Raw genomic sequence first — 14,575 nt, 5'->3', positions numbered from 1 at the left:
TACTCCAATATTATAAAGTATACTACACTCACATTACTCCAATATTATAAAGTATACTCTACTCACATTACTCCAATATTATAAAGTATACTACACTCACATTACTCCAATATTATAAAGTATACTCTACTCACATTACTCCAATATTATAAAGTATACTACACTCACATTACTCCAATATTATAAAGTATACTCTACTCACATTACTCCAATATTATAAAGTATACTATACTCACATTACTCCAATATTATAAAGTATACTACACTCACATTACTCCAATATTATAAAGTATACTCTACTCACATTACTCCAATATTATAAAGTATACTACACTCACATTACTCCAATATTATAAAGTATACTATACTCACATTACTCCAATATTATAAAGTATATTCTACTCACATTACTCCAATATTATAAAGTATACTATACTCACATTACTCCAATATTATAGCCAATACTATAGTAAGTCTTGTTGCCCCTAAAGCCATGTTATTATTATTATTATTATTTTTGGCCCTAAAGCCATGTTTTTTTTTTTTTTAAAGAACTGAACTCTCAGTTGATGTTTTTAACAATAACTGCAGATTGAAGCTATTACTTTATGCAATCCTAAACGAGCCACAGTTAAACTGCGATGATACATAAGTGAACCATGAGGCAGATCCCCAAAAGCCACGCAGCTCTTTTAGTGTGCAGTCCACTCCCCCATCTTGTCCCACACACCTCTGTGTTCGGCATGTACCACACATGAGTGACTCTGAGAACTACAAACACGCACTTTGAAGGTAATGCTGTTGTCTTTACACATATGCCAGGAAGTAGCAACGCTGTTTATAGCATTATTCATTTTAATAGCATAAAATGATGCACAAGTTATTGTGACGCTAGCATTTCAGGCTAACTAGGTTAGCTAGCTATTAAACGTAGCTCGCCAGACATCCAGTGCTAATGCTAATGGTTAATGGATATTATAACAGAAAGCATTTGTGCAAACAAGAGGTGGTTACCATTTCTCAAATGTGTACTAATACAACCAAATTGTATAATTGAACTGGGCACTGCTCGCTTTGACCAAAACAGAAGTTTGCTAACTTTGCTAGCATCGATAACTTTAAGACGTTACCCATTGCAATCATAATGCATTTTATCTATCATTAACGAGGCGCAGCAAAGATCACATTGGAATACAATTCGCGTTTGAAGTTAATGATTTAAACTCTGCAGCTGGGGGCTGCACAGAGGGCTGAGTCACTGAGAAATGTAGCCCCCAGCTACAACTCCTGGATCATGGGTTAAAGTTACATCTAACAAGATTAAAATTCGTATGCGGGCCTAGTCTGGAGGCTAGTGTGAAGACGATAGTGTTTATTTCTGTACAAAACAACTAAGGATCTTCTAGCTACTGTGTAACTGACTTTTGTATTTTCAGCCGAGTTCAGAGTGAAGCCGTGAGAAAAACACACTCCACATCATGGGGGGCGTTTTATCCCGGTGGAGGGTATGAAATACCACTATATTCTCACAGTGTTTATATGTATGTATGTATGTATGTATGTATGTATATGTGTATGTATATATATATATATATATATATATATATATATATATATGTATGTATATGTATGTATATATATGTATATATATATATATGTATGTATATGTATGTATATATATGTATATATATATATATATATGTATATATATATATGTGTGTATATATATATGTGTGTATATATATATGTGTGTATATATATATGTGTGTATATATATATATGTGTATATATATATGTGTATATATATATATATGTGTGTATATATATATATATATATATATATATATATATATATATATATATATATATATATATATATATATATATATATATATATATATGTATATGTATATGTATATATATATATGTGTATATGTATATGTATATGTATGTGTTAATGTCTCTGAGTATGTTATATCTCCACTAAGCTCTGTCTTTTATTTGTTAAATAAGTCTCTGACATGTTGATTTGTTTCCCTTTAGACAAAAAAGTCCACTGTAGAGGTTCTGGAAGGAATTGAAAAGGTAATATGATCATTACTTACTAAGAAATTCAGAATAAACGGCAAACAATTTTCCTTTGGTCACGAGTAGATGTCATGTGAAATCATCGCCCTGTTGGGCTGGGGCTTTACTGTTCTCTTTGCTGCTAAGCTAGAGATATTTTGAATCCCGGTCAAGCAAAAGGCTATATACATTAAAGCAGGTGTTTGATTCTTTTTGCACATGGACAAAAAATATAAGTGTGCTCAGTGCAATTTGTATTAAAAGTGACTGTAGTAATTATGTTTCCATATTTTCTGTCCCGCATGCTTGCTTATATAGAGTATTCAGTCGAGTTTGTTTGGAGTGACAGACACACATGTGAACCATAGAAACAAGCAGCTCGACCCTTTCTGTTTCCCGGCTATTTTAAGCCGCAATGACGAGCTTGTTGACCACGCAGTTCAAGTTATTTGTTTTTAAAAATAATTGCACTGCAGTGACAAAAGATAGTTTAGTAAAAAAAAAAATATAGCTGATCTTGAAGCAATTTTTGTACTTAGTCCATAAAAATTATAATTTTCTCCACAGGAAATCCAGACTCTTGACGAATACAGTGCAAAAAATCAACGTCAGCTGAAAATATGGGTTGGTCGCCTCCTGCTGTACTCTTCAATACTTTACCTGTTAACTTGTCTTGTAGTGTATTTCTGGTACCTACCTGAACAGATGATAGGTCGGCTCATATTGTCTCTTCCTTTTTTGTTATTTCCTCTTTTGTAAGTATGCTGCTACAGTGTGGTGATCACTATTATGCCATTGTATGCGTAACATGTTTTTTCCCTTTGCTTTAGAATCTGGTTACTTAGAAAATGTCTTGTATTCATGTTTTCTCGAAGAACAGAAAGAAATAGTAAGGAAGCTTTTGTTAAAATATCTGATGGGTACATTTGCACTACTCTTTTGTAACTCGCTTTGTTGTTTGTTTTTAGATGAAAAGTTGGAGGATCTTAAGGGGCAGAAAAGGAAAATTGTAAGTTGTATTTTTTGTATTTGTCTAATGCCAGTACGGTAATTGTATTTTTGTCTGTCAATCTTTTAATAATCATTCTCTGTACGCTCATGAATTGAGAGGTCTCTTCTTTTGTAAATTCATACATAATGAAGTATCAATGTGGACTCTGTACTGCCTTATTTAATCTATCCAGTGTTAAGTAGCAAAATACTTGTTCAAACCAGAATCTATACCACCATTTGCACAGTCTTATCTACTCCTATAATGTCACTTTAATTAATGGCATTTAGAACTAGAAAGGAATAAATCTGAGAAATTGCTTGTCATCATCTGTCAACTCTAATAACTTAGAATAATTAGAGCTGATGGATTTTCACACTCTCCATTATCGAAGTAGTGAATGTAATTATTCTTCGTATCATACGTAAACATTTGTTGAATGTTTGGTCCTTTTCTTAAAGTAGAATAGCTGTTGTCAACTTTTCTCTATTGACCATTTAAAAGGTAGATTAGGGAATAAAATTAAGGTTGTGAAGAAGTTAAGAAATGTTAAATTATATATGCTTGATGATAAAGAGGTTGAGCTCTCATGGTTTTTCTGTTTTTCAGCTGGAGGAAGTAATGGAAACTGAAACATACAAAACTGCCAAAATGATCCTGGAAAGATTTGATCCAGAGTCCAATAAAAAAATGGCAAGTTCAGAATTTTAATTTAATTTACAGAGGATGTTGTTGTTAATTCATGACCTATTTGTGTTTGTATTAAGGAACTAGAATCCTCCCCAGCTGGGCCCATGATGACTCCAACACCAGGACAAGGTGATCTAAGCTGTAGTCATTGTAACAACTGTCCTATAAAGTTTGCTTGAACAACCATAGTAATAAACAAAATGCAATGTTTGCCCTATTAGAGCTCAGGCATCGCAGTGTCATGCCAAAGACCCCCACAGTGATGGTGAATCCTGGGAATGCAGCTGCCCGCCCTCCTCCTGCCTCTGGGCCCACCCATTCTGGACGAGCCTCCCACTCTGCTCCAGGTGGACCCCCAGAGAGAGTCCTGTCGGCTATAGCTGCTCAGCAGAGCTTGATGAGGAGGCCTGTGACCCCAGGAACACCTGTTCCAGGAGTGGGTGAGTACCTGCTCACAGGGGGACCACATCATAATGTGGTCGATTAAGGTGTGATTTACTCTTCTGCCTCTGTGTCCCCAGTTGCTCAAGGCTCTGCAGCTTGTTGTCAGAAGGGTGTTACATGTTACTGTTGTAATTGTGATAATTGTGTGGATGTAGATTCAAGCTATTTGATTAACAATATTTGCAGCTCTGACTTTTTAGATAATTTACATTTTATAATAAAACTGTAATTTGGCAGTAAGCATCTGTTTAGTTCTATATAGTTCAGCCAGTCGGGCAACACAGCCTATTTTTTCAATAGGCTAGTCGAAGCCTAGGGGTCTGTGTGAAATTTCATGGCATTAGATATAGACCTTTTGCATAATTTCTGGACTATGAAGGCTACAGTAGAGATGCAAATTTGATCAAACTGTAAGGGAATGCTTTCCCAGAGAAGGGGGCGGGCTATAATTGCAATGTGGAATGCCAACTGCAAGATGTGCACAAAGTAAGATCACATTAACTATGATTAATTGGCCAGACATGGGTTTGTTCTCTGGGCAATGGGGCTAGAATCTGACTAAATGTGTTTTAATGCTTGGAGAAATTGCCTTTGGCACTGAAAACACCTCACAAATGGTTTACATGACTTGATGTTATCGCCCGCTTCTGTTGAAAATTGAAAGTGAAAAGCAATTTGATACAAAGAGTCACCACAGAGTTTCCATATGTTGGTAAATTAATAACCAGCAGGATGCCAAGACTCTGCCAAGTCTCACAGAAATGACCAGTCATCTTCCTATGATTGCTCTTGATGTTAGATTATATTAATTACTACTCACCAACACAGCAGGAATTCCAGACGTGCTTTGCGAGTGAGATCCAGTTTCAAGTCATTTGTAAATAGGGAGTTTAATTCATCGTGGTTTGCACAATAAATCAAGGTTTTCTCTGTAAGTGCTCAGTTTATTGTGTGTGTTTGGAAAATTGCAGACCGTCTAATGGCAATGTGTGTTGTCTATTACAGGCATGCATCCACCTGGACCGCCATTGGCCAGACCTGTGCTCCCCAGAGAAAGAGGTGCTGTGGACAGAGTCATTGAGTATCTGGTTGGAGATGGTCCTGGAAACAGGTGCATATGTCCTGCTTTGGAACAACCTTGAATCATCTTTATTAGACATCTCACTGACAACACGCAATTATCTTAGTGTGAATTTTGACAACAAATGGTATTGGGTTTGACATAAATTACTTTTTAGTTTCAGTTAATATTGAAACTAGTAACTCGGGGTGCACTGATATATATCGGGCCGGTATCTTTATCAGCCGATATTCACGTCATTGAATATTGGTATTAGTCCGATGTTGCGCCTCAGTAATGAAAGCGTTACCGTTAACTCTGCCGTCCCTTCAGAAACGGGAAGAAAACCAGGAAGAAAACAACAGCTTCGTGGACAGAGGCTGCTATATTCTAACAGAACAGACTGTAAACTTTGATCCAGTCTTTCGGAGGCAAATTAACCAGAAAGGATAAAGTTAGACTTTCATCATTCACTACCGTAGTTTTCCTCCTAAACGATCAGTTTAGACATGTTTACTGCAAATAACTTGAACAGACAGAGACACATCATCTGAGGAGGTGAGACTGTCACTGTTGCTGTTACACAAGGAGGCGGAGCAGGATGAGGACACACGGACTGGAAAGGTTCAGAGACACTCTAGTCAGAGAAATAATCTAAATAAAACAGTAAATTCACAGAATGAAAAGTGTGGCTAATTTTACTTTTAATAAATAAAAATCATATTATAGCCTGCCTATATCTAAACGTAGTGCTTCATCTGGACAAACCAGACATTTTGACTCTGATCCAAGAGAACAAATAAACAGGACAGGCTATTATCAGGAGGTTCTGCCCGCTGGGCAGGGCTTACGGTAGGTCTATGCTTCATGAGTCTGTGAGGTCCGCAAGGGTACTTGCGGTGGAACGTCGTAATTTTTGCAACACGCTCCCTCGTGGACCTGATTTTCTGCATCAGCGTCAGAGAAAAAAATTTAACTATGCAGACGATTCCGCATTTGAAATGAGCAGGATTTCCTAGCAGCTAGCTCAGATTTCTACTGTCGACATCACATGAACCGCACACAGACTATAAATACTGCCAACATCTTCTCCACTGCCCTCCTGTGCAGGAAGTATAATCCGAGCTTTATATAGCCCAGAGTAGGATAAATATCAGACTTCTCAGACTAGATCAGAACATGGAGAATGACTTTACGATTTAAAGTTGAAACGTCTTGTTTTTCAAAAACAGTCCAGATGACAACTGAATCTTTTTCTACAATGGAACACTCCTGGACGAATGAGGGATTACACAGACTAGTTATTTGATATTTGTTTAGTTTCCATCGGGAAAATGTACCACATTTGGGAAACAACTAGATATTCTAACATCCAAACTGTTCATGTGATGTTTTTTTAGACTATTATTCTATTCTAATGACTTGTTCTTTTCCTTTTATAGATACGCTCTTGTCTGTCAACAGTGCCTGTCCCACAATGGCATGGCTTTAAAAGAGGAATTTGAGTATATTGGTAAGACACAGAATATATTTGTTATTCTCCATCACACACTATGGCTTGGTTTGCCCTCTCGTATTTGGCAGTGTTGTATATCATATGGCTCTTAAATGCCTCTGCCTCCGTCGACCCCTGTGAGATTGAATATGCAAACCAGTACTACACATCAATCTGAAGTGTTTGTGCATCACAGGCGTTTTTGTCAATGCCTCATATTCATGTTTATTAATCTATGTCTGACAGAAAGTACACAGCAACGTAAACAGATGTCATTTTTTGTTTTTTCAAGCCTTCCGATGTGCATATTGTTACTTTCTGAATCCTGCAAAGAAGACGCGTCCCCAGGCTCCTAGATTACCCGAGAGTCCAGCTGAGCACAGGATGTCTCCCTCTCCTCAGTCGCCTCCTCCTGCGGCCGTTGAAGATGAAGAGGTGTCTGTTGTAGGTGAGAACATACTTTAGATACAAACCTGAATGTAAAGCAGTCACTTGATGTGGTCATTGATCATTGATCGCATTTCCTATTGTTACCTTAGGGAAGTGCAAACTCGGTGATGAGTCTGATGAGGCCGAGCCACAGGAGCCAGAGACACCCACCACAGAGCCCCCCTCTTCCACAGAGCCCCCCTCTTCCACTGAGCCCCCCTCTGCCTCAGACGTCCAGAACGGTCCCGAGTCACAAGAGGAGCAGTCTGAGAAGTCCGACGCGGAGCAGGATGTGTCTGCCATGGAGGTGGAATAGAGTTAAGCCTTCTGCTTTTAGAAATATACAAAATAATGAAATAAATTGTATAAGCTGGAGTAAACTTATGACAAGGCAGCAGTGAATGCGATTCTCATTCTTCGCGTTCTTTCATTTCAGCTGAATTTTTATTCATGTAGTACAAATTAATTGAGCAATAAATCTTGTAGCACTTGTATTTGCATACTAGCCCTTCTTTTCAAGCCTAGTTCCCAATAAGCAATAAGGGTTCTATTTAATGTGTTGTTTGATATTATGTAGCATGAACTCTCTGGATTGGCTTGGTTTTTCGCCATGTTTTATTTGTATCTTGGATGAATGTATTCTCAGTTCACAAGAAATAGCAGACTATTGTAAGGTTTTTATTTATTTATATGTTCAATGTTGCCGTCAGTGGTGTTGAATGGGCTACTCTATAGCACCACAGTGCTAACATGTTTACACATCATTGGTACAATAGGAATGTATGTATTTATTAAGTGGTCAAGAGGCGTTCATGTCAGTACTGTTTCCCTATCCTACGTGCCTTTTATCCCTGCTTCCAGTATGGCGATTTAAACACAAATGCTGTTATCTCAAGGGACAGAATATTTTCCCTTTTTTTTCTTTGAATAAATAAAATGTTGAAAATATTTTAAAGATTGTCTAATACCTTGGTCTCCACCATGTTACAGAGGCTATTTTTCTCTTACATATTATATAAATGTGTCTTCAATGAAATGCAAAGAAAAGACATAAATTTAGCTTTGCCCTAAAACAAATACAAGGCTTAATAGTTCACTTAAATTCAAATGACACATTTGGGATATTGCAGTCCTTTGACCCCCCTCCCAAAGGCAGGTTTCCACCATGCAGCACATTTACTACAGTCCATTTTCATTAGCAGGCCAATTTTACCTTGTGATCATTTTATTTTAGCTCATTGATCATTTTAGACAGCGTAAGATAATGGTGCTGACACGGAGCCCGGCCAGTCTTGATTGCTTGACCCTCTTCATTTGCAACAAGAAAGTCATTGCAGCTACAAAGTTGCTCTCTGGCATCACATGACCCTCTCCCCCAGTAGATACGGCCTAAACTATTGGGGGTCAAAAACCCACATCTTCTATGGGTTTTGATAATGTATGTTTACAGAGACATGACCTCCTGGGCCTTGTAATGCATCAATGTGACATCGACAGTAACGCCTGATTCCACCGCATGCTGTTTGAGGCTGACCTCTGACAAGAGCCAAACAGGGAAAAAAATGGGACATCAATAGGACAATGTTTGGATGCCTTCATACCTTTGGGAGGTTGTTCTGTTCACATTGGCTCAGGCTGTATCATCATAAGATTTATCACACAAGATCCCAGAGTAATCTGTTTTACAATTGTGTTAAAACATCACGTTGCCAACTTCAATAAAAGTACCGGCATATTTTAAAATGTTCTTCCCATTTTTGGTATAGTCAAGATGACGATTGGAGACAATAGTCTGTATCCGTTAGTGTTGCCTATACCATACACAAAGAATATAAAGCAATACTGTTTACTCAACAAGAACAGTTCCCTCTGTATTTGTCCCAAGCTCTCAAAAGGATTGCCTCTGGATTGCCATCATAGATACATTAATTGTTTTTCAAGGATGATAAATGGCACACAAAGCCCCAGTGCCAAGGTAATTTTGAGCCAGCGATGAAAATGTAGAGAGGAGCTGTCCCATGGTTCATAGTTCTTTTCATACTCATCCTTCACATGTGCATTCGAGGCCACTTTGACTTAAATTTATACTGATCTTTTATTTATACCCAGAAAAAATGGCAGATAAGAAACATAAGTGTTCTTGATATTGTGTTTTGTCATATCTTGCAGCCAAAGATTGAAATCCTGCGAAACAATTTTCTGAAGAAATGAAAGAGCATGCCCTCCTGAACCCCGGAGGAAAATAAGCCCACAGCGCGAGGCGGAATATGAAACCGAGGCACAATAAGTAAAATAGACAAGTGCACCAGGCTTGTCACTTTACCATTTGCTGCCCTGGAGTGTGAGCACTTCAGAATTCTCCCCATATCAGCCCAGGCCTTCCTCGTTATGCTCTATCTACTGTACTGAATACAAAAAGGAGCCTTATCAGACAGCAGTAATAAAGAAGAGACTTTTAAAGATTTACCATCTCTCTGTCACTCACAAATGCAACAGGAAGAACAAGAGTGTGACAAATATACAGCAAAAGTCATTGTACATTGGTGTGAAGTGTCACAGAAGCAGTTAACATGGTGTGATATGAGCCATCACCATTGGCTCCTGACAACAGCATCATTACACAGTAATAAGAGCACAATCTCCTTCAGAGTTGCATTAAAATCCAATTAGATTATACAAGAGCATGGCTTGATGAGCTGCAATGTGCACATCTAAGTCTCTCAGCGACTTGTGCTTGAATTGTCACTTGATGAAGTTTAGCAGCCTTTCAACTAAAGGTCACCAGCTTCCGAGAAATTAGTTTTGAAATTTAAGTCATTTGAAGCCTACATATGCCGATGGATGGATTTCCATTTTTCCTCATGTTCATGAACGTGAGGCTGAATGCGTGAGCAGTAGTTTATACCACTGTGACATTCAGGGATCAGAGAGCATTGTCATTCTGCGTCCTATAGTGATCTCATTACAACGCTGAGCGATGGCATCTGCTCCAGCTCCAGGCAGTGTTCTATTATCACTGCAAACACTTGTCCTTTGAACCTTAAATCATGTGCTGAACTGGCAGAGGAGACTTTTCTAAATGGATCTGTTATCATCATACAGAATATACAATACAAATGTGTAATATTGGATTACAAAATGTGTGTTGTGTTTGGTTTAATCAAGTGTTTTCTTCCCAAATCTATTTAACAGCACAAATCTATAAGAAGAAGAAGACGACGGTGAAAAAGATGCACACCCAGCAGTCTATCCAACAGCAGTTTTACATAACACTGCTTACAAAACACTAAAAGCTAAATGGGAAAGACTAAATGGCCACACACCCTGCCGCCGCCTTGTGTGGAAATCATACAAAGCATCCTGCAGGCAGCAGGTTCATTTTATAGCTCCATCTATTACCACACTGTCATTGTTAATTGTCTTCTTTTTACCTCTGCAGGATTCTCCAAATTGGTCCTATCGAATGTGACAGGAGGAAGAGCATTAAGCATCTGACAAGATGATATCTAAGTTCAATTTCCTACTCCTCACCTGATTTATACCAGCAGCACATCATTTTCCTTTCTGTCATAAAGACCTCTATAAATCAGTGGTGCTTATGGAAGCACTACTGAACAGGCTTCTTGGATTTGTATCCCCTGTGTTTGCTATTAGGAAGCCATTACAGCCACATTTTCCTCCTTCAAACAAAAATGATCAAATCTAATACTGGCAAGATTAGAGAGATAAAGAGAAAAGGCGCTGGCAGAACTGTTCAGCACAGTCTCCATCTAAACAATACGCTCCAAACTCAATAAAAACAGGGCTTTCTGCTGGTGACACCATTATCCATCTGTTTGGACAAAATTGCTGTATCATGGTATAAATCTGTGATACAAGTGACATATCCTCTAAAATAAAAGGGAACATTAACTGCTCTATCTTCTGGAGGCCATGGGACTAGCTGGCTATAAGCTCAGTCAAGTGTGATGGCAGTTATACTGTGTTTTACTAGACTGCAGACAATTATACTTTGCTCTCCTCCCCTAAGAAGACAAACTGCTATGGCTTCAGCTGAAATGATTTCAAATAGATTTTCCAAAATGTCTGTCGCCAGATTGCTTCCATACATTATTTCACTTAAATGGTGGAGCAAAAAAACAGCAAATCCACAAATCAATCACAACAGCCCACTTTAGCAGATGGAAAGGGGAATGCTTGGAGAGTGCACGTGTGACTGCGTGTGCACGGAGGATGTGCAGAGGACAGAGCTGTCTCAGCCTGAACAATCAGACACACGAGATGGTTTGAGTAACATGGCATCATGTTTAATGAACTGACCCGCACAACTGTTTCATCCGTTCAATCATGTGAATCTGAACACAAAAACGTAAAATACAATTCTCAGACGCAAAAAAAAAAGAAAAACGACGACAAAAGGACTTCTCACAACTGTGCAACTAAAATGGATGAATTCCTCTCCAAAAACAACATATGGTCACATAGTGCAGTATTCCACAGCTTTTAACAGATGGATTTGTTTTACACAAAGTTGTGCAACTTTTACAGGATTTCACTCATTTCACTAGACTTGGTCCAGAGCAGCGTCACATGTGTAAGTGCGCATGGCGCCATCGCGCATGCGCGGGTTGTTTCTCGCGGCTACAGCGCTGACGTGAGTCTGCGTCTTCTGTATATGACAAAGTAAGTGTGTGGAGAGTGTGGTCAAATGTTTTTGTCTAAGTACATGATACTTGGTGGATGTTATGTTTGCTAACATGGGCCTACATGTAGGAAGTGACAATATGGTCGACTTCGAAACGAATCATTGTAGAATAATTTGGCCCTCTGGCCTAACAACAATAGGATCACATATAAAAAACATTGCTTAGTAACAGGCCTATGTCATTTCATCCATTTTGATTTTCATATTTAGACTCATGAATACTGAAAGCCACATTTTTCTAATTTAATGTAAGTCTAGACTTGTAGATTTGTGTAATTCATCATAATATTGTGTCATAAAAGCATTTATCGACATGATATTCTGTGTTTATTCCATTGCTAACTTGATTGCAGCTCTAAGGAAACCGTAATAAAGTCATATTTACTGTAAAGCTTGATATACAAAACCAGTTTTGTGTCTGTGCCGTGGACATTAGCCTGTTGGCACTGTCCTGCTAAGACTATGCCAGATAGTCCTGCACAGCCATATTCCCTATTGCCAACCGTAATTAATTGCTTTACAGTCTTGGAGGCCATAATGCTCATCAGTTATTAATTAGAAATTCATTTCACTGAATAAATAATGCTTATGATTGATGATGAAACTTGTAATTAGGTTCTTGGAGCAAAGCTCAGGGGAGAAAGCCTTTACACTTGAAGCTAGGCTATTAAATAGTGCTCACTGAAGAGAGTGCGATGCCTCTTGACATAAAAATGTGCTGCCATTGTAACATCTGGATTTGTGGACTGGGACATAAGTTGTGTTTCACATAGGTCATGTTTGGGTACTCCTTCAACTGCACCTTTCATCTTTCATGCTGCTCAGCCTTTGCGCAGGAAAACTAAACCACTTATTCAAAGTGTCAAGTAAGAGCAGCAAGTTCAGAATATAAATGCAATAAAAGTCATGTGCTCACATTAACAGCAGATTTAAATTTAACACAAATCTTCTCTTCTTCTGCGCATAGGCTTAGTATTTGTAAATGACGAGAGAGAACTGTGAAAACTCAAGCTGTCTATGGCTCAATATTGATTTTACACAGAAGACACAACCATTGTTGATAGCCTTTTTGATATATTTTTTCGCAAGCAGCATCCCCAATGGACTTTAGTGGAAAATAAACCAGTCAATATACACCTATTAGGATTTCTTGATCTGAGCCCATAAAGCTGTGGCGTGCTCTGTTTCCGATGCTCATCGCATCATAATAGTGTGGAGAGCAGAGGCTATTATTTTTGTAGGATGAAACATCAACAATTTAATCGATTTCTGTAATATTGTAGTTTTAAGCCAATTAGTGTGATTGACCAGCAGTAAAATGGAAGGAGCTTCAGAGAGACAAAGGAATATTAAAAGCAGCAGCTGATGTTGGTGTAGCCTCATCAGGCAAGTCTACTATTACTGGTCCCATTCACCTGTCATCACTGCAAGTGAGGAATGGCAACCCCCACTCCAGCTCTCTCTCGCTAACTAGTATCTGCCCTATTAGCAGTTTATAATGGAGATCAAGAAGTAGTCAGCGGAGAATGAAGACAACTGTCTACTCTCATTCCTAATTGGCTTTATGTTCACTTTCTGATAAATGGTTCTGCTATAGAGTCCCATAGAAATGATCACACTAATAGGCTTCAGTAACTGGATTTACTAACACATACTGGGTCAAAAAGGACACAGAGAGCAAAAATGTTAATTAATATCAATAATGGCCAATTATTAGTTTGACAGAAGGATCCAAGCTAGCTGTGTGCTCTAATGACTCTGAGCTAACTTGAAGGGAAACACTGGTAAATTAGCATAACTGTGTATGCACACTCCATGGAGGTGCCCAGCAAACATCTGTTATGTTAGAAATTCAAATAGAATTCCTATTAGTAACCCTAGCTCTGGTTGCATAATCAGTCATTCTTCTCCGGCCAGTTTGGAGGCACTAACAATGCCCTAGTGACTGGTGGAACTCCTCCCTGTGGGCTTTCTAATCAAACGTGCCCCATGTGGACCTGGTCCTAACAACAGACGGGGCTTTGTGATCTGACAGGGGCTCAGTCTATCCAGCCATGACACATGACTTAAGAAAGCAGCTCTGCTTTATTTAAATACAGTTAGAACAAGTCCAAAACAAGTTAAGGCTCAGCACGTCTCGTACCAACAAAGAGACACCTAAAGCGCTTCTTATTTCCTGTGTTTCATTTTTGGCTCTGTGTTTATTTTTGTTGTAACTTTTGTTTTTCTTTTTCGTATATTTTCTGTGGCATAAAACATTATAGCAAACCATGTATTTGAACTAAACCCTGCAGCATATTACAAGTCTCTACAAGTTTTTTACAATTACATTTCATAATTTATAGAATCAACTTTAAACACTTTACAACAATGTATAAGCCAAGTAAAATATAATACATTTTTTGCCAATCTATTCCTAAAGAAGGATTACATGAGAAAGTAAGCCGTGGTCAGTTTGCTCCTTCTTGTGCTGATTGGACAGTCATAACATTTACTAGTCTTCGTGGTTAAGTTGTGATACAGCGCTGGGTGACACAGGGTTTGACGTGACCTTGGCTGATCTAACGCGGCGGTGTAATCCCTCCAGGGTGGTGTCGTGTTTGATCAGAGAGTCCAGTGTCCTGCCCTTAACGTGGCTCAGCGGGAGGTGCGGCTCGGGCGGAGAAGCAGAGGTAGTACACTTCTTAAGCAACA

The 14,575-nt window shown here is 38.5% G+C and overlaps 1 protein-coding gene across 1 annotated transcript; it reads left to right on the top strand.

The window, feature by feature from the left end:
• Positions 1-718: 718 nt before the first annotated feature.
• lnpa (limb and neural patterns a) lies at positions 719-8,131 on the top strand. The gene is made up of 13 exons (XM_072444481.1): positions 719-792; positions 1,437-1,505; positions 2,044-2,085; positions 2,635-2,822; positions 2,898-2,956; positions 3,036-3,076; positions 3,668-3,751; positions 3,826-3,877; positions 3,970-4,188; positions 5,198-5,303; positions 6,695-6,765; positions 7,040-7,195; positions 7,287-8,131. Exons 2-13 carry the CDS (start codon positions 1,479-1,481, stop codon positions 7,490-7,492), a joined length of 1,251 nt encoding a protein of 416 aa, XP_072300582.1. The 5' UTR covers positions 719-792; positions 1,437-1,478; the 3' UTR covers positions 7,493-8,131.
• Positions 8,132-14,575: the final 6,444 nt, after the last annotated feature.

Source organism: Eucyclogobius newberryi, unplaced genomic scaffold (assembly GCF_026437365.1).
Source record: "Eucyclogobius newberryi isolate DKJ021-1_F unplaced genomic scaffold, fEucNew1.0.hap1 SCAF_14, whole genome shotgun sequence".
In the NCBI taxonomy this organism is placed as follows: Eukaryota; Metazoa; Chordata; class Actinopteri; order Gobiiformes; family Gobiidae; genus Eucyclogobius; species Eucyclogobius newberryi.
This window is presented reverse-complemented; position numbering and strand designations above follow the sequence as displayed.